The 24,538-nt window shown below is 43.8% G+C and overlaps 1 protein-coding gene across 3 annotated transcripts in view; it reads left to right on the top strand.

Annotated features, from left to right (window-relative positions):
* The first annotated feature begins 289 nt into the window (after positions 1-289).
* MRPL3 (mitochondrial ribosomal protein L3) overlaps positions 290-24,538 on the top strand; it is a 45,662-nt gene continuing 21,413 nt past the window's right edge. For 2 of the 3 annotated variants that reach the window (XM_074372400.1, XM_074372404.1), the window contains exons 1-6: positions 290-533; positions 1,700-1,884; positions 2,783-2,874; positions 4,701-4,799; positions 14,950-15,049; positions 16,992-17,052. In XM_074372400.1, the coding sequence (XP_074228501.1) occupies positions 442-533; positions 1,700-1,884; positions 2,783-2,874; positions 4,701-4,799; positions 14,950-15,049; positions 16,992-17,052 (629 nt within the window). In that variant the 5' untranslated portion in view covers positions 290-441. The remainder of the gene's footprint in view (positions 534-1,699; positions 1,885-2,782; positions 2,875-4,700; positions 4,800-14,949; positions 15,050-16,991; positions 17,053-24,538) is intronic. The other variant, XM_074372390.1, reaches the window with a different exon arrangement.

Raw genomic sequence — 24,538 nt, 5'->3', positions numbered from 1 at the left:
CGGGGCTATTCTGAACGTAAACCAATAAACTGTCAAGCGCTGCTTAGTACAATGAGCTGCCCCACAACAGGAGTCATTTCGAAATGATTTCGCTTCCTTAGAAAGCCCGTCCCAGGGTCGCCTTATTCTTCTAAAGTTGAAACGCCGAGCCTCCCCTTTTCCCAACCCCGTAGAGAAGAGTCAGGCAGACCCCGTCTCCCCAGCCCGACTCCCATCCGAAGTAGGACTGTTCCAGAGGTGGAACTCTAGTTCCCGGGGCGGGTCCGGCCCCCGGAGCGCAAGCGAACGGACCGGAAGTGGCTCCGGCAGTTCTTCTTCTGTCCCGGAGGGCACCGGCGGGACGCGGTGGGACGGCTCTGGTGGGCTCCGCGGACGGGGACGCCGGCGCGGGGACGCCCTGAGCGCGGAGCAGCGGGCTCCCGGAAGAGTAGCGGCCACGCCATGCCAGCTTGGAGGCTGCTGGCTCGGGCCGGCGCCCGGGTGCTGGGCCGTGGCGTGGACGGCCTGCATGCGGCCTCGGGCTCAAGGAACAGGTGTGTGCGGGTGAGGGTCGGGGCTGGGGGTGGTGCCTGTACCTGCAGCCCTGGGGCAGCCGCCTGGCCTGGTCCCGGGGTAGCCGCCTAGTGTGGTCCCTGGGCAGCGGCCCGGCCTGGTCCCCGGGAAGCCGCCTGACCTGTTTCCCGGGGCAGAGACCCGGCCTGGTCCTTGGGGCTGCCGCCTGGCCTGGCCTAGCCTGGCCCGGCCCAGAGGGCTCTGCCCCGGGTTGCGGAGGAGGGGGCTCCGTCCAGACCTAAAGAGTAAGGGTCGTTGTCTAAGGCCGTACCCTTTAAAGAACTGAACTGATGTTTGTTTGTTTGTTTGTTTTTAACGCTGATGAGCTAACGACTGGCAGCGTCACCAATAATATTATCTGCTGGTTGGTGAGCGTAAATGCTGTTAGGTCCATTAGGCGCAGTAGCTCAAGCAGCCTCACCTGAGAGAGCTGCGCTCATCCGTCTTACTGATACGACCACTGTTCCAGCGTGATACCGTTTTGCAGATAAAACAGAGGCTTAGAGAAAAGTGAGTTGCCCAAGGTCACTTAACTAGTAAGTGCAAAGTTGGGACTCCAGCCTGAATCTATCGACCTGTCGATGGAAGGGAAAGAGACCACAGAAAGCTTTACTTCTTTTCTGACCCTCCTTTTGAGAATTACACACCTCCTTCCTGCCCTCCATCCCCTAAGGTCTTTCTTGGTGTGTTCAGCTGGTCTTTGGTCATGTCTTCTGTGGATTTTAAAATTTTGCACACCCAGTTTCTTCGCCACTCTGAACGTAGGCCATGTCATTGCAGGGAAGAGAGGTGAGCCTATCAGGGAGAGATCAGTACCCAACATTGTCACCTCTTCTGGATATATACTGTTCAGGTACTTGTTCAGATGGGCCAGTGGCTTCTCTTTCATCGACGTAGGAACAACTGCGTTAGATGTCAGTTTGTCACGGAGCAGATGAGGAACTTTTCCTCCAGGGAAACCATTAACAGTTAAAATATGAGCCCCATTATTGTTATTATAAGGCATGTCAGGGAAAAAACTAGAACAGAATCCAAACCCTTTCCTAAGGTCCTGATTACACTTTCCAATTCATGTGACCTCCCTTCCGAACATTAAGTGGGGGAACCTTTTAAATTGTGCTTTGTTGTCTGATTTTTATTTTTACAGGACAGACATCTGGTTTTTGGTTAGAAGTCTCCATGGAGAGAGTGGCACTTGGTGGGATGAGCATCTTTCTGAAGAAAATGTTCAGTTTGTTAAGCAGTTGGCCTCTGATGAAAATAAAGCCCAGTTAGCAAGCAAACTCTGTCCTCTGAAGGATGAGCCATGGCCCGTACATCCTTGGGAACCAGGTGTTTGTTATTTTGTGTTTAATGTGTTCTCATCGCCCAGTTGCTGTGTGGCGGGCCCATTCAAAATCATTGTGACTTTGTGATAAATTTATCATCTGTTGAAACGATTTTTTCATGTCTGAAGTATGTCTGTTTCATTGGTTTGAGTTGCAGGTTTGTTTCCAGCATCCTGGTCCACCTTTAGTGAATGTCTGGTGGTCATCCAGAAGCTGCTTTGTGGGTGAAAAGAAAATCATTCTGCACTTGTGTTCTTGTTTTCTTTAGATGAAAAATAATATAAAATAAGTCAGGGAAGAAAAGCTGGAAGAGTGTGTGGCCGGACCAGGAGGCATGAGGCCTTTCCTGTCCAGGGTATCGTCTTCGGTTAGGGTTTATTGTGACTGTTGAATCTTATCACGGCCAGAGTTCTTAGTGGAGCAACTTTATCGGTTTATGCAACAAATCTAAGTGTCGTTGGGGAGGCCGACAGATTTTAGCAGTACGACCATTTGTGTCCTCCCTGTAACCCCAGCTAACTTCTTAAGATTTGAGTCGTACATTTCTAATTAATGAGGCTAGATATGAATTAGTATTAGGAAAGCAAAGCACAGTGATGGATTTATCCTGCCCTCTGAATACACTGCTTTAAAACCAGTGTTTATCAGATAAACTGTTTTGTTTTGTACATTCCTCTTACATTTATTCTTCAGAGATTTATTGAGGACCAGCATGTTATGTCAGGCATTGTTGAAGGCACTCAGATCTGTAAGAGGAACCGTTGTGTTTTACTCTGAATCCATAAGCGTGTTTCTTATGTGCCTGCTCTTTGTATTGAAACCACAATTTAGGAAATACTGTTTCATTGTGTTGGTGAGCGCTGAAAAAGCTGTGTGACTGTTGATGTGGTTTTCATTGCCAGGTTCCTCGAGAGTCGGCCTTATCGCGCTGAAGCTGGGCATGATGCCTTTATGGACCAAGGATGGTCAAAGGCATGCTGTCACATTACTGCAGGTGAGAAAGACACCCGAGGTATGACGAGTCTGTGTGGCAAGATCTGTTTGTGCAGACCTCAAAGGGCAGTTTCGTGTGGTGAAGGAAAGGGTAGCGTCAGACATAAACACTGAAGGAGCTTTACTTCTGACGGTATCAGCGCAGGTTCCCAGCGGCCTGAATGGTGGTTTTCTCAATAGCAGCATTGGGATACTTGGGGCAGTGAATAAAACCAGTCACAGCCCAGCTCCTTTTAGAGCGACTAGTTTAACTCATAATCAGAGAGCATCTCAGCCCCATTGCTCTGTGTTAACTCAGAATGTAGCTCTCTCTTGTCTGTGGAAGCAGCACTTCGTTCTTTGAGGTGAGGTGGACTTCACATTTAAGAATGTGGGGCATGGGGCCAGATCCCTGACTTCACATCTTGGATCTGTCCCTTTGTGGCTGTGTTCCTTGGAGCACTGTGTCTTGTCTGTAAAAGATGCACTTTTATTCTGTGAAAGAAGCTGTATGGCCCACCTCAGAAGGTTATTGTGAGGTGTGCACAAGATGATGAAGGTCAAGCCCTGAAAACAGTGTGCAGTGTCAGATAAACGTGAGCTGCTTTGTCTTTATCCAACAATAGAAAGATGGCTGATCTGGTTAGGAGACCCTCACGCCCCAAATCACTGTGGACGGGCTGGTTCATTTTGGAGGCCTCGCCTTCGACAAGTGATTAGGCAGGTGGTGGTGGTTAAAGTGAGCACTCAGGCACCCAGGTGTGTCCAGTGCTGAGCCTCACAGGCGGCCTGCAAACCCTTAGGCACTTCTTGTTGACTCGGGATGGTTAAAGAAAGGATTGGGGTTTCTAGAACTACTAGAAACTAGTGGAGCTTTCAGGAGTGACGGGTGGGGTTGAAAGTGGAACAGCCACCTCAAGAAGCAGCTTAGCACCGTGGTCAAGTTGAACATGGTGAACCTTATAGTCCAGCAGTTCCCCGCCTGAGTGTTAGTAGGGAACTTGAACTGGTGAGCACCAGGACACCCAGCAGTGTTTATGTAGTTAGTCCTCCAAAACCAGAAGTAGCCCGGTGTCCGTCACGGTAGGATGAGTGAGTGAATCGTGGTCTGCTTAGGTAACAGAATGCTGGATGGCAGGGGAGACGGAGCACCCGGCAGTACGGGTGAGCCCTGCAGGTGGGATCTTGAGTGAAAGCAGGGAAACGTGGACAAGTCCATACGACCTGCGTCCACTTAGGGGAAGGTCCGAGCCGGCCGCGCAGACCTGCATCATAATGCAGCGCTTTCAAGGGGTGGTGATTATAAAGATCGTGAGAGCCATCGGCGTCGACAGTAGCGGGGTCACAGCGGCTGCTTCAGAGCGGTGCTTCTCAGACTTGAGTATGGCTCAGAGCCACCTGGAGGCCTTACAGTCACAGGGGCTCTCAGTCAGCAGGTCTCAGCTGAGCCGAAGAGCCTGTGTTTCGCCAGGTGCCCAGGGGATGCTGATGCAGCTTGTCTGGGACCACACTTCCAGAGCCGCTGCTCTAGGGATGGAAGAGGAGGGATGGGAGTGAGGGGTGACTGGGAAGAGACAGGGCTTTGGGGGCATCCTGACATGGGTAATGGTTGCATGCACACTTTTCTTATAAATCCTCATTTGCTTATGCACTTTATGTGTTGTATTTGACAATTGTCTTAAGGTTATTTCTGTATTTTCAGATTGTGGTTGGTTTTAGAGAGATGATGAGATTAAAAAAAAACTTTAGGGGATTCCTTATTGTCCTAGGGCCTCGTGTGGCTGGTGTGTAATATTAAAATGTATCTCAGTGCATACTTCGTTTTTTTTTTTTTGTTTGTTTCTTTAGGTGCAAGACTGTCACGTCCTAAAATATACTCCAAAGGAAAATTATAATGGAAAAATGGCAGCTCTAACTGTAGGAGGAAAAACTGTATCACGTTTCCATGTAAGATACATTTTCATTCCTAGAATAGTACATTTCATGAGTTTCAGATCTGAGTTCTTTGAGATTCTGTATTTAAGTTTTGAGGCTATTCCATAGCCACAGACTGGTATTTGTCCAGGAGGTTAAGTTATGGATTTGGGGGGAGGCAGTCTGGCAGAGCCATGGAGCCCAGAGCCTGGGGGACTTCGACTTTGTTCCTGTATCTCCTTTCACTGTCTGGAACAAGTGACTTCACCCTCTAAGCTGCAGTATTTGCCCAGATGTAAAATGGGGATAAAAATGCTACTTACATAAGAGGTTTGTTACCAGGATTACATGAGATTTTTCCTATGTGCTTGGCATGTAACAGACACTGAACAGGTGGTAGCTATTTGGTTATTTTGCTGTTTAATTTCATTGTTTTTCTAAATTGTCTCAACTCTTGGCACCAACAGGATGTGAGGGTTAATTTTGTATGTACTAGAAGCGGTTCTGACTGTTGGGGAGAAAGCTGTATATGAACCCACATCAGATTTTTTTTAAATAAAGCATATTTCCCAAGTAGAATACAAGTAGAATGCCACGTTTGTAGTTTAAATGTGAAAAATCTGCAGTTAGTATTCTCTATTGAATGTTGAAAGCAGAGAATACCTTCCTAGAAACAGTGATGGTTTTTACTGGCGGCTCCTGAAACATCTTTAGGTTTACTAAGGCATTGCTTGTCTCCACTTGTCCATTCTAACTTGTTTATAAAATGGATGTGAGTGGACGCTAGGACGCAGCCTGGGCCACGCAGCTGTCAGAGCTGGCCCGTGTTTACTGTGAGCCCTCTAGTTCCTTGTCACAGATTTGGGCACTTCCTGCCAGGCAGGGAAGCCCTTTATGCCTTGAACGTTTGTTGTCTCATTAGCCTTTTCAGCCTCTAAAGCCACAGAGGTTAAGCAGCTCCCCCGCTCAGGGCTGCCCACTGAAGGGGTGGATCTGCAGTCAGACTCCAAGCCTTCCTTTCTGAGCTATGTCTTGCTGTCCCCACTCTGGGGCGTGTAGGCTGGTGGGAGGGTGGACTGATAAACCCGCCATCTGGGTACAGGGCTGTGACTGCAGCAGGCCCAGGCTGCTGGAGGACCAGGGAGGAGAGCGGGCCTGGTCGCTGCAGAAGCAGAGCCTGTGTGCGTGGGGAGGAGCCTGCGTGGTGTCTGGATCTCTGTGGGGTCCGGTGCGGGGCCGGGGAGTGTGGTGAGGGGGTGAAGGGGGCAGCTGTCAGGATGGAGGGCTGAGGAGTTGGGGCTCTGAGGAGCCTTGTGAGTTCTCTAACCAGGGCAGTGCCAGGTGAGCTGTGATCTTGGTTAACTCAGTCAGGAGAACCCAGCGCAGGGAGGACGTTCTGGAGGTGATTTTCAGCACTGGGGGAGTTGATAAAAGTGTTTGGCACCAGAGCAGTGGCATTGGGTTTGGAAGGGGTGGTGATTGTAAAGGACTCGGAGTAAGCATGTGGGGAGGGGACATGGCGGGGTGGCGCCCTGTGCCCAGCCTGGGATAGTGCAGGGGAAGGGAAGCTGGGAGGAAAGGTGTGTTTGAGGTGTTTACAGCAAATCCAGATGGAGTTGTGCTATGAATGGTGGGGATACTGGTCAGTACACTGGTGGTGGTTGAAGTCACCGGGGTCTTGTAGCTCAGTAGGACTATCTCAGAGTGTTAGAGAAGTTAGCTGGTTATGGTTTAATTTTTCATTAAAGCTTCATTGTAATATCTGCTACTAGTTCTTGACAGTTTATTGACTAATAATTTCAGGCCTCAGATAATTCCACAGTAATTAAAAGCACAAGGTAATATTTTTGGAAACTTGTTTTTAATGTCAAATATTTGAACTTTTAAGTATGTCGATGTTTGTCAGCCTTCACGTGAATCGTGTAACTCTTCTGTTTAATGGATGCCACTGTTTTCTGATTGATCATATTAGACAAAAACTTTGTCTTTGACCTTTCATCAGAGTAGGATGTGAAAATGAAATTCTGAAATTCTTAAAAGTAAAGCATTTTGGTTCAGAAAGGAAAACAATTTTTGGAACTAAACTATATACAAACTTCCTGTTGCTTATAGTAACTGTCAGGGAAACTGCAGGTGGCTTGGTTATAGAAGGTAGAGACAGAGAGACCTATGAATATATAATATCAAACAGCTAAGCATTCTACAGTGAGTTGATTGTATTGGTTTTTTTTTATAATAGGGCTACAGTGTTATTTTTTCAATCTGTAAAGAATTCATTCCTCCAAGAAACTAGACTGCTTTTGCTGCTTTTGTGCCTTATACATAAAAACTGATGCGGCATATAGTATTTTAGAATAAGGAAGTTAAGTAGCCTTAAACGTTGATTAAATCAATTCATCTTAGGAGCAGAGGCATTTTCATCGTGAGAAGGAAATTGCAGGGAACTCTCAAGGCAGAGGAAAAATGCACCCTCATAGGTGGGAGTATCCAAGTGTGACACTGCTGTCAGTTTTGTAGATTGCCTTTTGAAATCATTTTAAAAAAAAGAGAAAAACTGGTGTCACACTGCTGTTGATTACAACTCAACTTAAGCATTTGGTTTTTCTCACAACTGATACCAAGTTAGTTTTATAATATTTTGATTTTAAAGGAAGAAGCAAAGTATTCAATTTTAATGAAATCGGAAGATAATCAAGAAGTGTTACCTTTGTTCTCTTTATGTCTCAGTTTATAAATACTTAGGTCAAGATGTGTATCTTGTCCCATCTTGTATGACTAGAAAAAGCAAAAGATTTCTCTCAGGAGCCTCCCATCATACCTAAAAACTGACATTAATAATATGTTTTTTAAATTACCAGGAAGAATATGTGAATGTCAAAAATAAAATTGAAATCTCTTCTAAAATGTAATAACTCTCAATCTGATACATCAGGAGAATATTTCAAGGAGCTGCATTTTCAAAACATTTATTGACATATAATCGACCTACTCTTAGTTGTGGATGCACAGTATAGTGACCTGATATTTCTGTAGTTTATTCAGTGGTCCCTGCAGTAAGTCTAGTTACGATCTGTCACCACACGAAGATGTCATTTAGTTATTGGCTGTATTCCCCGCACTGTAGAGTTCATACCTGGGCCTCCTTCTTTTGGTAACTGGAGGTTTGTGCTTCTTCATCTCCCTCCCCTATTTCCCTCATTCCCCCTGTGCCTACCTGTTTGTTCTCCATATCTATGAATCTGTCTCTCTTTTGTTACATTTGTTTATTTGTTTCTTAGATTCCACATATAAGTGAAATAATATAGTATTTGTCTTTGTCTGACTTACTTCACTTAGTGTAATGCCCTCTCGATCCATCCATGTGGTCATAGATGGCAAGACTGTATTCCTGTTACGGCTGAGTAATATTCCATTGTGCTTATGTACCACATCTTCTTTATCCAGTCATCTGTGTGTGAACACTAGGTTGCTGTGTCTTGGCTGTTGTAAATAGTGCTGCAGTGAACATGGGAGTGCATTTGTCTTTGAATTAGTGTTTTGTTTTCTTCAGGTAGATACCCAAAAGTGAAATTGTTGGATCATGTGGTAGTTCTGCTTTTAGTTTTTTGAGAAACCTCTGTCATGTTTTCCATAATGGCTGCAGCAATTTACATTCCCACCAGCAGTGTAGGAGGATTCCCTTTTCTCTATATCCTCACCAAAACCTATTATTTCTTGTATTACTGATAATAGCCTTTATCCCGTGTGTGAGGTGCTGTCTCATTGAGCTTTATTTGCATTCCCTGACCAGTGACGTTGAGCATCTTTTCATGTGTCAGTTGGTCATCTGCGTGTCTTCCTTGTCTAGTCAAGTCCTCGGCCCATTGTTTTATCAGGTTGTTTGGGTTTTTTTTTTGATGTTGAGTTGTATGAGTTCTTTGTGTATACATACATATATATGTATTTATCATATCTATCATTTGCTGTTACCTTCTCCCACTTAGTAGGCAGCCTTTTCATCTTGTTGATAGTTTCCTTCACTGTGCAAAAGCTTTTTTGTTTGGTGTCTCATTTATTTCTACTTTTGTTTCCCTTGCCTGAGGAGACTGATTCAAAAAAGTTTTGCTAAGACCAGTGTCAGAGGTGGTACTGGCTGTGTTTTCTTCTAGGAGTTTTATGGCTTCAGAAGTGTTACATTTAAGACATTAATCCATTTTGAGTTTATTTTTGTGTATGAAGTGAGACAGTGTTCCATTTTGTTTCTTTCTCATGTAGCTGTCCAGTTTTCCCAGCACCATTTATGGAAGAGACTATCTTTTCTCTATCATATATTCTTGCCTCCTTTGTCATGGATTCATTGACCATTAAGCATGATTTTATTTCTGGGCTCTGTGTTCTGTTTCATTGATCTATATGTCTTATTTTTGTGTCAGAACCATACTGTTTTGATTACTGTAGCTTTGTAGTGTAGTTTGAAGTCAGGGAGTGTGATAACCTCCAGCTTTGCTCTTTCAAGATTGTTTTGGCTATTCTGGGTCTTTGGTGATTCCATATAAACTTGGGATTATTTATTCTGGTTCTGTGAACAATGCCATTGGTATTTTAATAGGGATTGCATTGAATCTGTAGACTGCCTTGGGTAGTGTGATCATTTTAACAGTATTCTTCCAGTCCATGGACACAGTATATCTTTTCATCTCTTTGTTTCATCTTCAATTTCTTTCATCAATATCTTAACAGTTTTCCAAGTATAGCTCTTTTACCTTCTTGGTTAAAATTATTCCTAGGCATTTTATTCTTTGTTTTTAAATCAAAGTATAGTTCATTTATAATGTTGTGTTAGTTTCTGGTGTACAGCACAGTGATTCAGTTATACATACACTTTTTCATTATAGGTCATTACAAGGTATTGAATATAGTTCCCTGTACTATCCAGTAGGACCTTGTTGTTTATTTTATATATAATAGTTTGTATCTGCTAATCCCAGACTTTTAATTTATCCCTCCCTCACTTCCCCTTTGGTAATCGTGAGTTTGTTTTCTATGTCTGTGAGTCTCTTTCTGTTTTTTAAATAAATTCATTTGTGTCTTTTTTTTTTATATTCCACATGTAAGTGAAATCACATGATATATGTTTTTCTCTGTCTGATTTCACTTAGTTTGACGATCTCTAGGTCCATCCATATTGCTGCAAATGGCATTATTTCATTCTTTTTTTAAGGCTGAATAGTATTTCACTGTATAAATATACCACAACTTCTTTATCCAGTCACCTGTCAATGGACATTTAGGTTGCATCTGTGTTGTGACTATTGTAAATAGTGCTGCTGTTTATGAATTAGAGTTCCCTCTGGATATGTGGCCAAGAGGGTTTGCTAGATCATATGGTAAGTCTGTTTTTAGTTTTTTAAGGACCTTTTTTACTGTTTTCCATAGTGACTGTGACAAACTTCATTCCCACCAACAGTGTAGGAGGGTTCCCTTTTCTCCACACCCTCCCCAGCACTTGTCATTTGTGGACTTTCGAATGATGGCCATTCTGACTGGTGTGAGGTGATACCTCATTGTAGTTTTGATTTGCATTTCTCTGATAGTTAGTGATATTGAGCATTTTTTCATGGGCCTATTGGCCATCTGGCTGTCTTCTTTGGAGAAACGTCTGTTTAGATCTGTCCATTTTTTAATTTTTTTTTTTTTGTTGTTGTTACTGAGCTGTATGAGCTGTTTATATGGAAATTAAGCCCTTGTCAGTCGTGTCCTTTGCAGATATTTTTCCTCAGTTGGTAGATTGTCTTTTCATTTTGTTTATGGTTTCCTTTGCTATGCAAAAGCTTGTAAGTTTAATTAGGTGCCATTTGTTTATTTTTGCTTTTATTTCTATTGTCTTGGGAGACTGACCTAGGAAGAACATTACTTCAGTTTATGTCAGAGAATGTTTTACCTATGTTCTCTTCTTGAGGTTTGATAGTGTCTTATATTTAAGTCTTTAAGCCATTTGGAGTTTATTTGTGTGTGTGGTGTGAGGGAGTGTTCTAACTTCATTGATTTACATGTCGCTCCAGTTTTCCCAACACCGCTTGCTGAAGAGACTCTTTACTCCATTGTATGTTCTTGCCTCCTTTTATTCTTTTTGATGCAGTGGTAAATGGGATTGTTTCTTAGTTTCTCTTTCTGATAGTTCATTTTTGTGTGTACAAACACAACAGATTTCTGTCTCTTAATGTATGCTACCACTTTACTGAATTCCTTTAATCTGATAGTTTTTTGGTGGCATCTTAAGGATTTTCTATATATAGCATCATGCCATCTGCAAACAGTGACAGTTTATCTGCAAACAGTGACAGCGTTACTTCTTCCCTTCCGATTTGGATTTCTATTATTTCTTTTTCAAGGAGCTGCATTTTTTAATGAAAACTTTTCTGTGTGCCTTTGTTATGGCAGAAGTGGATATGATTGAAGATGAAAAGCAGGGCCTTGGTATGAGTGATGCTGCATACCAGTGTTAGATTTCAGCACTCGGGAAGTGAACCATAGTGGATGATGGGAGTGAATTTATGATACCACTCTTGGAGGAAGCGGTGGGCTCCCGAGGGAATGCCGTGCGATAGAGGACAGTCCTCCGTGGGCATCCACAGCAAAGCTACTCAGCATGTGGTGCACAGCCCCAGCGGGCCCCCAGGGAGAGTCTCGGGGGCTGTGGGCTGACCCAGGTGTTAAAGTTCTCTGCTTACGAGCCAGTGCCACCCGATTTCACGGCATCTAAAGGTAACCTATTCAGTAAGTTATAAAGGGGCACGAGCAGTTCTTATTTCAGACTGAACTCAGCAAGTACCTGAAGTTTGCTGCATATTCAAATATGCTCTGCAGATAAGTGGGGCTGCTCACCAGAGCTGGGACTAGACATGTATTAATGATTTTAATGACCTTTGGAAGCACAGAGCAGAGAGGAGATGATGGGCCAAGAGACTGGCCTAGGAGACCCAGGGAAGCACTCGGAGTTCTGTGGTCACTGGGCCCTGCAGGCGCTCACTTACAGTTAGAGGGGCTGAGGGTGAAGGGCGTGCCTGTGTTAGAATCTGACGAGGGAGGCTCTCCCCGTATGGAAGTGTGGAGTAGTGCAGCTTTCTTGCCAAGTCTCATAGTGATCTATGTCAAGAGTTGGAAGAATTTTAAAAAGATGAAAAGATACCAGCACATTATGATAAGAAAATATATAAAGGTTCTATTCAAGGATATTTACGATAGCAGGAAACAGAGTGATGGTAAACAGAGAAGCCGCAAAGCCTCTGCTCTAAGCAGCTTACATGGGTTTGGGTTGAGGCAGGGAGGCTGCTGCACAGAAGAGAAACAGTTAAGGTGCACACATAGGGGTGCTTGGAAGGTGAGTGAAGTAGGCTGAGGTATTACACGTGACAGAAAGTGTTGCTGTTAGTAGAATAATCAGGAAAGGTGAGTAGATACTTGGATGGAGACCTGGAAAAAGTGAGGGAGCAAGTCATGTAAGAACCTGGCGGGGTTGGGGGAGAACTAGGGGAGGGAGGGGAAGAGGTGTGAACTGCCAGTCGCAGGATAAATGAGTCGCAAGGATGGAGTGTGCAGGTGGGGCTACAGTCAGTAACTAAGTAGTAACTAGGGTGGTGACCACACTTACCGCAGGGATCAGTTTGAAATGTATGGAAATATCGAATCACTGTGTTGTGCACCAGGAGCTACATGGTGTCACAGTCATTACACTTTAAAAACAGATGAACAAGCAAACTCATCTGAAAAGACATCAGATTTGTGGTTACCAGAGGCAGGTGGTGGGAGACTTCCAGTTGTAGGATGAATGAGCCCGGGGATGTAGTGCACAACATAGTAAACGTAACCAGCACTGCTGTATGTTTGCACCTGAGTTGTTAAGAGAGAAATTCTAAGAGTTCTCATCACAAGGGAAAAGTCCTTTTTCTTTAATTTATTTATCTGTATGAGGTGATGGCTGTTCATAAACTTACTGTGCTCATCATTTTATGATACAAGATCGTTATTCTGCACCCCTTAAATTTATACAGTGCTGTATGTCAATTATATCTCAATAAATATGGAAGAAAAAATTTAAAACACCTATAAATCTGGCCTCTGGATATCAACATTCATTTTATATGTTTGAAATTTTTCTTAATAAAAACACACTCTTAAAAAAAACTCCCATCTACAGTGGGTAGAGGTGACAGGAACTTACACAGGACAGACTTGTTGGATATGCATGTACGTATTAAATATAGCGTCCACACCTTACTGGGGGAGAAAATTGAAATCCTGGAAAAGAATAGAAATGTTTCCTTTTTGCCCTTTTTTAAAAAAGTGAGGCAAACATTTTCTACAGTTGTAAACAGCGTAGGCAGTTTAAGACCATGGAGAGGAAAAGGAGAGAGCGGGAAAATCTGGCCGAGTCGGGTTGCTGGCAGGGGCCCAGCATGTGCAGAGGATGCGAGGCCTTTGTTTAATGTGTTTTAGACTGGTCAGGAGGAGGGGTGGATGAGGTCGGGCCGTGTGGAACCTTGTAACGCGCAGTGAGGACTTGGGTATCGATTCTGCACTGGGGGGGCCCTTGTGGAGATTGGTGCAGCCCGTGATTGCAGGGCAGACTGGGGGTCTGGAGTGTGGAGGTTTGCAGACCTCTCTGGGGGTTGTTGAAATGATCCAAACAGGCTGGCCGGCAGGGCAGGGCTGGGACGTGGTTGAAGTGGAGTCTTCGGGAACGGCTGATGGGTGGACATGGGATGTGAGAAAGGAAAGAGTCACAGGTGATTGTAGGATTTGGGTCTTAACAGAAGTGCAGAGCTGCTGTTGGGTGAGATTTGGAAGACAAGGGGAGGGCAGGCTTGGCTGGGGCGGGGGCTTGTGGAGTTTGATTTTACGTCTGCAGCTTGTGTCATGGGACATCAGAGGGAAACACTGAGTTGGCGGTTAGATTTTTGTGGTTCAGAGTAGAATTGGAGACGGAAGTTAGAAAAGTGGGTCATTAACTTGTGTGAGCACTGGAAGCAGTGGCTGGAGGCTGGTGGAGGCCTCTCTGGGAGGGTGGTCTCCTGCACCAGCACTGCTCACGGAGCCACAAAAGTGAGTGTTGACCACATGGAGAGCTTGTGCAACCTGGACCAGTACTTGACAGCATTGAGCTTAGGGGCTGAAAGCCGCAAGTAGGTCTGAGAGGAGGAGGCGAGAGAGGGGAGACTGATCACGTTTTTCATGGAGTACTGTCAGAGGGGAGCTGAAGGAGTCTCTGTGGCCAAGGAGTTTTAATTTGAGTGCCTGTAATTTTTTGTATACTGGTAGGAAAGTTCCAGTGAGAAGGGGGCAACTGTTGGTCAGAAGATGATGGGGACAGTTTTAGGAGTAAAGCCATCTACTAGGTGACAGGGTGGGAGTCAGCACTCAGTGAAGGTGTGGCTTTAGTAAGAGTGTGGACAGTTCTCTGTGGTGATTCCCAGCCCCGGCTTCACATCATGACCACGGGGAGTGCTTCCAAGCCCTGACGCCCGGGTGCCACCTTGACCGGTGACCCCCAGCCTCCAAGCTGAGGGCCCAGTATCGGTGTTGTCTGCAAGCTCCCCTCGGACCTCCCGTGCGGCCTGGCGTGGGGTGGGCAGGCAACAATGTGGAAGGCTGGTGCCAGCACTCAACTAATTTGGTGGTGAAACCTGGGGAAGTGCTCCTGCTTCTGTGTGTGCAGTGAGATGAGAAGCAGCGTGATCAGCTCAGGGGGGCGGAGGGGACAGTGATGAGGTTTCAAGAGGATGTGACAGAGCTGCCTTGGAGGGGTGAGGGATTCAATCGGGGGTGGGTTGGCTGGGCCACACCAGGACCCACCTGGAGGTCTGGATGCAGGTGTGGAGGAGACAGGTGCGGTTCCCACGATCAGGTTCCTCAGACACACGGTCTCCAGTCAAAGTTCACATACGAGCACAAGTTTATTCCTTCTCCTGTGAAACAGTCTTGCCCCAAATGCTCTAGACGAGCCACACTCTGCTGGTTGTTGGACCCTAAGTGTGACGGACAAAGTTCTCACCCCTCAAGTAAGGGGCAGATAGGGCACTCTTAGTTCACAGGGAAGCACGGTGCTCGTTTTCTGGGGTGTTAACATACCTCAGTTTAGGTCTCTGTGCGTGAAATTCCACCTTCAGTGTTTAATGTGTTCGTTATGTGTGCTGTTTTCCTCCAGAAATCTCCAGCTATATTGGAATTTTACCAGGAACTTGGATTGCCTCCAAAACAGAAAGTGAAAATCTTTAAAGTAACAGATAATGCTGTAATTAAGCCAGGTAATCTGAGGTTGGGGGGCAGGGGGGCAGAAATACCCAAATGTGTGATTTGTTTAATGTCAGCCCTTTCGATAAAGCTGAATTCACAATACAAAGTCCCAAACGCTTATTTTTAAATATAAAACTATCGGATTTAGTCACTAGGGGCAAACAAGTCTTTTTCTTTTTTAAGTGGAGGGAACTGTAGGGAACTCTTTGTATCCATGAGAGAGGGAGGGATGCTTTTGTTTTTAAGGTACAGAGAGTTTCACATTCGAAAAAGCCACTCCAAATAAATAAATGAACTTTTAAAATATGAAGTTCACTGATGGTAGGCTGGCGTTTTATTAAGTGAAGAATAGCTAGACTCTTGCTGAGATAGGGTAAGTTGAGAAAATGCAGCCTGAAGCGGAAAAGTGACCACAGCACCTTGATGTGAAGATTCTTACCAAAAAGTCAAAGGTATTTTGCCTAATCCATGGGATGTCAAAAAGATTTGGCAATGTATGTTATATCAGTTCACGTAGTTAGCAGCATTTTGATGTCTTTGAACTTCAGAAAAGCTCCCTGATCTCTTGAACTTAAGTCTGACAAGTACACTGTAGAACGGCGTGTTCAGATTTGATATTTTAATACCTGAACTGAATCTCTTCAAGTGAAATACAGTTGCAAAGGTGAGAGTCAGCCTTGATACAAGCTAGAATGCAAAGTTTTTTAGGAGTGGAAGCTTTTTTTAAAAGTTTATTTTATTATTGTGTGTGTGTGTGTGTGTGTGTGTGTGTGTATGTGTATGAGTGTGTGAGACAGAGAAAGAGAGAGAGAGAAAGTAATTAGGTTTATTTGACAGGTACCGGGGATTGAACCCAGGACCTCGTGCATGCTGAGCACACTCACTGCCACTGGGCTGTACCCTCCCCACAAAGGTGTTTTTTGAAATGCATGTTTTTTCATCTTTAAGGTACAATAAATAAAATTAAACTAACAAGTATAAAAATTAAGTCCACATTAATTTTTGCTATAGCTCAGACCATGTGACATTGTTGCTTTTGTGAGTGAAAAATGGTCAAATATCAGCAATTCAGGTCATTCAACCTCATAGAAATTCAGTCATTTTTAACCTCCCCTATTTTTTCTTAATTCAAGGTTTTTTCTGCACATACAAATCCAGATTGGGCTCTCCCTTAAAGGACACTACCCTCTGAAAGCCTCCAGCATTTTACTCCCTGTTTTAAACAAACAACAAAAAAAATTAGCTTTCAGTTACATTCTCTACTACGTTGGTTCTGGCTTAAAAAAAATCTCTTATTTGATGATGTTAATGTTGGTTCCTATTTTTGGGTAACTTATCTCCAATGGGGGAAAAAAGAGAATGGCTTGATCTAGCCTCAGTATTTTTTAAGTCATTCTCTTATTTTTATTGTCCTTATTTGAAATAGGAAATATACATATATTTTTTAATTTTGCGGGGGAGGTAATTAGGTTTATTTATTTTTTTAAAGGCAGTACCGGGCATTGGACCCAGGACCTCGTGCATGCTAAGCATGTGCTCTACCCCTTGAGCTATATACCCTCCCCCTGAAATAGGATATTTATCTTAATACACTGTTATTCACAAGAACAGCCGAGAACCTTCAGAGCCGTGTAACTAGCAGTCCAAGCACTGTTGGCCCAGGAGCCACCCACCTGGCAGCACCAGGCTGGCCTCTGGAGGCCCAAGCGCGCCGGCCTCACCGGCACCAGGTGCTTCGTAGGGGGCACTTCGTGGTTCAGCCCACATACGTTTAGTACATTTGCTGAACGACTTTATTATTTTATTATTGGCAGGTCTAATGGTTATGATGGCAGAAGAGACTCTCCTAACGTTTTTGAGATCTGGTAGCTAGAAGGTTCCTGGATGTGGTTTATGTGTAATGAGTTGTTTCTGGGCAGACGCATTTCATACGATTTTTTTTTTTCCATAAAGGCACTCCACTGTACGCTGCTCACTTTCGTCCAGGACAGTATGTGGATGTCACAGCCAAAACGTAGGTCACGTCACAGCTCTCTGTTCCTTTTGTTTCCCTCGTATATTAAAAACCACATGAGAAAGAAGCACAGGATTCTAAGTCAGGGAGCGCAGCAGCAGGCGCCGCTGTGCCCGCTCAGGGCTCTGACCCTGCTGCTGCTGCCCGCGTGCGAAGCGTCCTTGTCAGGTCACGGCTCTGGCGCTGCGGTGCGCGCTTCTCTGAGTGGGACCCAGCGCCGGGCCCGCGTCCGTGTCAAAGTCGCCCGAGCAGTGCCCTGAAGTTCTTTTGAGGCTGTCGTGGAGTCTGGTGGTTGGTGGTCCTTAACAACACTAGGAAGCGGTTACATTAGAAGCAGTTTGTACTGCTGTGATCCTTGTCCCTAAGGTGGCCCTAAGGTAACCCTGAGACATTTTTAGCACTGCATTCACAGCCTGTCAGGAGCTTCTCTACGGGCCTCACTCTTGTCTCTGTCATCTGACAAGTCTGCAGCCTGTGTCCCAGGAGCGTTCTGCCCGGGAGCCCCTTGAAAATGAATAGTGGCCCACGGTTGCTCTGGGGTGTGTCAGGATCACCGGGACTGAGCCCACAGAAACCAGGTGGACGCCAGCATCTGTTTCCGTAATGCAGGCAGATACATCCTCAGTCCCTCATCACTACCGCCTGCTGTCACGTGTGGGTCTTTGCACACAGCTCCTGGGGCCTCAGCCTTTGATTTATTTTGGAATGGAGTGGAACAGATTGGCAGCAGAGTCGGGGAGAGTGGGGCCTCCTTTTTTATATATATACTTATTTTCATATTTTTTTCCATTAAAGGTTATTACAAGATGTTAAACATAGTTCCCTGTGCTCTACAGAAGAAACTTTTTCTTTAATCTATCATTATATGTAGTGGCTAACATTTATAAATCTCAAATTTACCCCTTCCCATCCCCATAAGATTGTATATTAAGTCTGCCAGTCTGTTTCTGTTTTGTAGATTAGTTCATAGTGTAGCTTTTTTTTTTTGATTCCACATATGAGTGATATCATATGGTGTTTTTCTTTCTCTTTCTGGCTTACTTCACTTAGAATGACGATCTCTGGGTCCACCCATGTTGCTGCAAATGGCATTATTTGATTCTTTTTTATGGCTGAATAGTATTCCATTGTATAAACATACCACGTCTTCTTTCTCCAGTCATCTGTCAGTGGACATATAGGTTGTTTCCATGTCTCGGCTATTGTAAATAGTGCTGCTCTGAACATTGAGGTGCATGTGTCTTTTTAAATTTTATTTTTCTCTGGATATATGCCCAGGAGTGGGATTGCTGGATCATAGGGTAAGTCTATTTCTAGTTTTTTAAGGAACCTCCATACTGTCCTCCATAGTGACTGCACCAGTCTAGACTCCCACCAACAGTGTAGGAGAGTTACTTTTTCTCCACACCCTCTCCAGCATTTATTGTTGTAGACTTTTGAATGATGGCCATTCTGGCTGGTGTAAGGTGGTATCTCATTTACCTTTTGATCTGTGTTTCTCTGATAATTAGTGATGCTGAGCATTTTTTTGTGTGCCTATTGACCATTTGTATGTCTTCATTGGAGAATTGCTTGTTTATGTCTTCTGCCCATTTTTGGAGTGGGTTGCTTGTTTTTTTGATGTTAAGGTGTATGAGCTGTTTGTATATTTTAGAAATTAGTCCCTTGTTGGTCGCATCATTTTTTAATATTTTCTCCCATTCTGTAGGTTGTCTTTTCGTTTTGTTAGTGGTTTCCTTTGCTGTGCAAAAGCTGTTAAGCTTAATTAGATGCCATTTGTTTATTTTTGCTTCTATTTCCATTACTCTAGGAGGTGGTTCAGAAAATATGTTGCTGTGATTTATGTCCAAGAGTGTTCTGCCTTTGTTTTCCTCTAGGAGTTTTATAATAGCTGGTTTTACATTTAAGTCTTTAATCCATTTTGAGCTTATTTTTGTATATAGTGATAGACAATGTTCTAATTTCAGTCTTTTGCATGTAGCTGTCCAGTTTTCCTAGCACCACTTATTGAAGAGAATGTCTTTTCTTCATTGTGTAGTCTTGCCTCCTTTGTGGTAGATTAATTGACCAAAAGTGCGTAAGTTTATTTCTGGACTTTCTATTCTGTTCCATTGATCTATGTGTATTTTTGTGGCAGTACCATACTATTTTGATTACTGTAGCTTTGTAGTATAATCTGAAGTCAGGGAGCATGATGCCCTCAGCTCCATTCTTCTTTTTTAAGATTGTTTTGGCTATTCAAGGTCTTTTGTGTTTCCATATAAATTTTAACATTTTTTGTTCCAGCCCTGTGAAGAATGTCATTGGTAACTTGATAGGGGCTGCATTGAATCTGTAAATTGCGTTGGGCAGTATGGCCATTTTAACAATATTGATTCTTCCAATCCAAGAACACAGTATATCATTCCATTTGTTTATGTCTTCTTCAGTTTCTTTCATCAGTGTCTTAAGAGTTTTCGGAGTAGAAGTCTTTTGCCTCCTTGGGTAGGTTTATTCCTAGGTATTTTATTCTTTTTGGTGCGATGGGAAATGGTATTGTTTCCTTAATTTCTTTTTCTGCTATTTTATTATTAGTGTATAGAAATGCAACTAATTTCTGTATATTAATTTTGTATCCTGCAGCTTTACCAAATTCATTGATGAGCACTAGTAGTTTTCTGGTAGTGTCTAAGGATTTTCTGTATATACTATCATGTCATCTGCAGACAATGACAGGTTTACTTCTTTGTCTCCAATCTGGATTCCTTTTTCTTCTTTTTCTTCTCTGATTGCTGTTGCTAGGACTTCCAAAACTATGTTGAACAAAAGTGGTGAGAGTGGGCATCCTTGTCTTGTTCCTGATCTTAGAGGAAATGCTTTCAGCTTTTCCCTGTTACGTATGATGTTAGCTGTGGGTTTGTCATATATGGCCTTTGTTATGTTGAGGTATGCTCCATCTCTGCCCACTTTCTGGATAGTTTTGATCATAAATGGATGTTGAATTTTATCAAAAGCTTTTCTGCATCTGTTGAGGTGATCATATGGTTTTTAAATCTTAATTTGTTAATGTGGTGCATCACACTGATTTGCAAATACTGAAGAATCCCTGCATCCCTGGGATAAACCTCACTTGATTATGGTGTGTGATCCTTTTAATGCAGTGTTGGAGTTGATCTGCTAGTATTTTGTTGAGGATTTTTGCATCTCTATTCATAAGTGATATTGCCCTGTAATTTTCTTTTTTTGTGATATATTTGTCTGGTTTTGATATCAGGGTGATGGTGGCCTCATAGAATGAATTTGGAAGTTCCTCTGCAAGTTTTTGGAATAGTTTCAGAAGGAGAAGTGTTAACTTCTCTAAATGTTCGGTAGAATTCACCTATGAAACCATCTGATCCTGGACTTTTGTTTGTTGGGAGATTTTTAAATTACTGATTTGATTTCAGTACTGGTAATTGGTCTATTCATATTGTCTACTTCTTCCTGGTTTAGTCTTGACAAACTGTATCTTTCTAAGAAATTGTCCATTTCTTCTACGTAGTCCTTTTTGTTGGTGTACAGTTGTTTATAGTAGCCACTTAAGATCCCTTGTATTTCTGTGGTGTCGGTTGTAACTTACCCTTTTTCTGATTTTATTAATTTGGGCGGTTGGGCCTCTTTTTAAGGAAACTGTGAGCCTTTGTCTTTTTTTTCCCTGCTTCCTGGGGCCTCTAAAATCGCTGGTTTCTTGATAATGCTTTTTGTCCTCCCTGCCCTTGTGAAGAAATGAATAATATACTGGAGCTATAAAGCTTTGGTTTGGTTAGCTGGGGAGATCTGTGTGTTGTGAATCAGATGATTTTACTATTTAAGTTTCTGAATTGTTACATGTAATAAAATACCTCACGGTAATTCTGTTAATTTACATACAGTTAATAGTGTGTACATCTCATTACATACTTTACAGTATAAATTAGATATTTCAGGGAGCTCTGCAGAGTCAGATTCCCTTGTTAGCAAATGCCCTGTGGGGATATTTGTGACCGGCTTCCCAGTGCCTGTGTTCTAGATGCTTGTGTTTCATGCGCTGCTGTTGGGTTCCCTGGGCTTCTGAAAAGCTACCTTTAAATACTTCTGCTCAGGAGCGTAAAGTGGAAGGAGAGTGTATTGGTTTTGTTTTGTGTTTGAAGATCACGTACTGGAGAAGGAAGCTGTGTACAGCCCCATGCCGGCCTCGGGACTAGGCTGCTACAGGCTGGGGGATTCACTAGCTGGGGATTAGTAGTTGGCATTCACCTCTGGAGGAGGGGCCCTCACTGCTGAACTTCCACCGTGTGACCTGTCTGCTTACCTTTCCGAGGGGAGACCTGAGATCAGGGTGAAACGGACTTCATTTGACCTTTCACTGAAGGTTTCTGACGGCCATGACTCTTGTCGCCAGCATGTTATTTTGGCCTCAGGATGCTTGTAAGCGCTTATAAATTAGTAGGACTCTCTGTGCTTCCCACATAGAGATGTTGGAATTCCTTCCCGGTGCAGCACTGGGTCTGAGCTGCACACAGTCCTGGTGGAGGCTGCCTCTTCCCTCTGCCGTTGACGTCCCTGAGCTTGTGTGTGTGTGCGCGCACGCGCGCACATGAGTTTGCTTGCTTCTCTTTTTCCTTTTTAAATTCTTCTGTCACCTTTCCCAGCTGCTTCTCAGTTTTTGAACAGTTCCCCCCACTTGGAGTTTCAGTCCTTGGCACCAGTGAGAATGTTTTTCCTTGTTGGTTGTAAATAGAAGCGTCATCTTTTGGGCGTAGGCTCTAATCCTTACAGCCCCTTGCTGTGACTCACTTGCAGGTGGGAATTTTCTACCTTGTCCCCCATTTTCAGTCCCTGTTTTAAAATTTTGAAACTTCTGGGCTCCGCCCTCTTGATTAATCGTGTTAGAGGTGCAGACACTAGAGGGAAAAGCCGCAGTGACGTGGGAGGTCATGAGGGACACGGGTTTACAGGCTGGAGCGTCAGTTCTCACGTATTAGGGGCTTCAGTCTCCGGGAGGGCGTGTCAGGCGCGGCCCCCGTCTTCAGATTGGATAGGCCGGGGGCCGTAGCTGACAAAGGGCGTTTCCCACAAGCTCCTGCGCGAGCGGGCGCAGCCGGCCCAGGGCCCACGGCCGGGGCTCCTGCGCTGGGCGCCGCCCCGTGCCCGCCTTGTCCTAACTCTGCTCGGACTGGAACATTCAAGCTTTGGTTTTAAAGCAGGTCAGTCTGGTCAGCCCACTTCCATGTGGCTTGTCAGAAGAGCAGGCCTGTGTGTCACCCACGTTCCTTAGTCACTGGCTTCGCTGGCTCCTTGCTGTTGATTAATTTGAGACTTTTCTCTCTACAATTGAAGTTCTTCATTTGTCTCATGTAATAATTATATTTAATTGTTAAATCTACACATATTTTGAGTATTTCAAGTTTTTATCTTATAGCTTCGATTCTAATTGCTGGATTAAATATACTTTAGAAATAACTAACTAAATTAGAAAAATTTAAACATATTATTTTAAGAAAATACAGTGTTAATAGAATCTTTCTACTTCAAGAATGAAATTGTCTGCTGACATGTTTTTAAAGTGACCAGTAACCAACAGTAGCAGCCTCTTCTGCTAGACCTCCTTATGTTTTTTAAGGAAAATGTTTAATGATTGCATTAGAAATCACCTTACATTGAAAGGTGCTGAATTTGGGTATAATTCTTTATATAAATAAGTAAATTTATCAGTGTCACTTTATAGTGTGAGGTCAATATATATTTAATAGTTATTTTTAATTTTTACTTTTAAATAAATAGTTTTCATCAAAAGGGTCTGAGAATACAGATTCAATTTAGATTATATGGGGGAGGGTATAGCTCAGTGGTGAAGCATGTGCTTAGCATACATGAGGTCCTGGGTTCAACCCCAGTACCTCCATTTAAAAAAAAAAAAAAGATTATATGGGAAAGATCTTTACATCTGATACGTAGAACCATCCTAGCAGAATAATGTTTCATTATGCTATTAATAGATAATACGGCCCCGCCTGTGAAATATGGGAGCTTTATGTCATGTATTTGAAATAAAAGTTAAAGTGTAGCACGTGTAATGATGTGCCCCACACCACCACCACCACCACCACCACCACCACCTGCCCCATACAAGGACCCTTTAAAGATTATATTCTTGTTCTGTGGTGGCGATTGTTTTCCAGTGTAACTTCTCATAGATGGTGGGTTTGGGGGTTTCTCATTTTCCCTTTGTTTCTCTCAGTTTTGACGAGGAGACAGCTCTAGATAAAAATACACATAGTGAGTGAGCTATGGTGTGACTGTTGATTCTTTTGTCAGCATAGATTCTGTTAATTGTTTTCTGTTGGATTCTAGTGTTGCTTATATAGCTTGCAGGGTTTTTTTTTGTTTTGTTTTTCTTTTTTTTTTTTTTAAAGGAAAGAAATCAGAATAGAATGAAACTAAGATAAACAGAAAGAAAACTGTAAAAATGCATTCTGTGTTATTTGGGAGAAAAAGATGACACAGGCAGGGGGGATGCCCAGGGCACTTTCCTGCCAGGGTCTCGCTGAGCTTGAAATTCATGACCGGCCAACACACCTGATGGAGTTTCTTGAAGCCCAGACTAAAATCAGAAAACAGCTCATTCAGCTCCTTAAGAGAGTTTTTCTTTCTGGATGAAGGATAAGCTAAAAATCCCTGAGTCTGGGCTAGTTAAAGCAACCTATATATTTTCAGGCATAGTCATAGTGCTTTAACGGCAATTTCTTGCATAATCTCACTGTTTCTGAAGTCTTTGGTGCCCTTTGGCCTCAAGATAAAGACAGGACTGACTTTGATCATGTTGTCCCTGGGGTAAAATGAAGGAAGGGGAGTTTCCTGGGTTCTTTCATTAACGTATCAACAAATTTGTACAGAAACCTGGTCCATCTGAGTGAATGGAAGCCAGGTAGCTTCTTACAGAAGCGAAGGCTCTCGGGGGCTGTGGCCAGAGGCGCACCCGTGTGAGAAGAGTGCTGCACACTCGGACCAGCCCACTGGGAGCTCGGGGAGGAGACAGGGCAGGAGCTGCCTTCAGGTGCAGGTGCCCCCAGCTCTGCACCTGTTGGGTGTGTTCATGTTTAGTAAGTCACTTCGTTTACTAGGTATTCAAAGCAGGAAATTTCTAAGCATACTAGTGGGACAATTTTCAAAATGAGTAAATTGCAGAGGAAAATAGTCTCTGTCAGAAACAATCCCTCTTCATTCATTCGGTCATAGCATCCTATCGGAGGTGACCCCGGGAGGCTGGACGGAGGGCCCTGGTCCCCGGCAGCCCTGTGACCTAGGCGGCTTTCTCAGCCTCTCTGTTGCCTCATCGTCACCGTGGGACTGACCGCAGCACCGGCCTCCGCCGCCCCAGAAAGACGGAGTGAGAAGACGGACAGATGACGCTTAGATCGGGGTGGGGACACACGGACTGCTCAGGAGGGTTGGCGCCAGTCACCCCTGCTGACGTTACTGCTTTCTC

The sequence above is a fragment of the Camelus bactrianus genome, chromosome 1, assembly GCF_048773025.1.
Source record: "Camelus bactrianus isolate YW-2024 breed Bactrian camel chromosome 1, ASM4877302v1, whole genome shotgun sequence".
NCBI classification, from domain to species: Eukaryota; Metazoa; Chordata; class Mammalia; order Artiodactyla; family Camelidae; genus Camelus; species Camelus bactrianus.
Note: the sequence above shows the minus strand (reverse complement) of the source record. Positions and strands in the feature narration are given on the sequence as shown.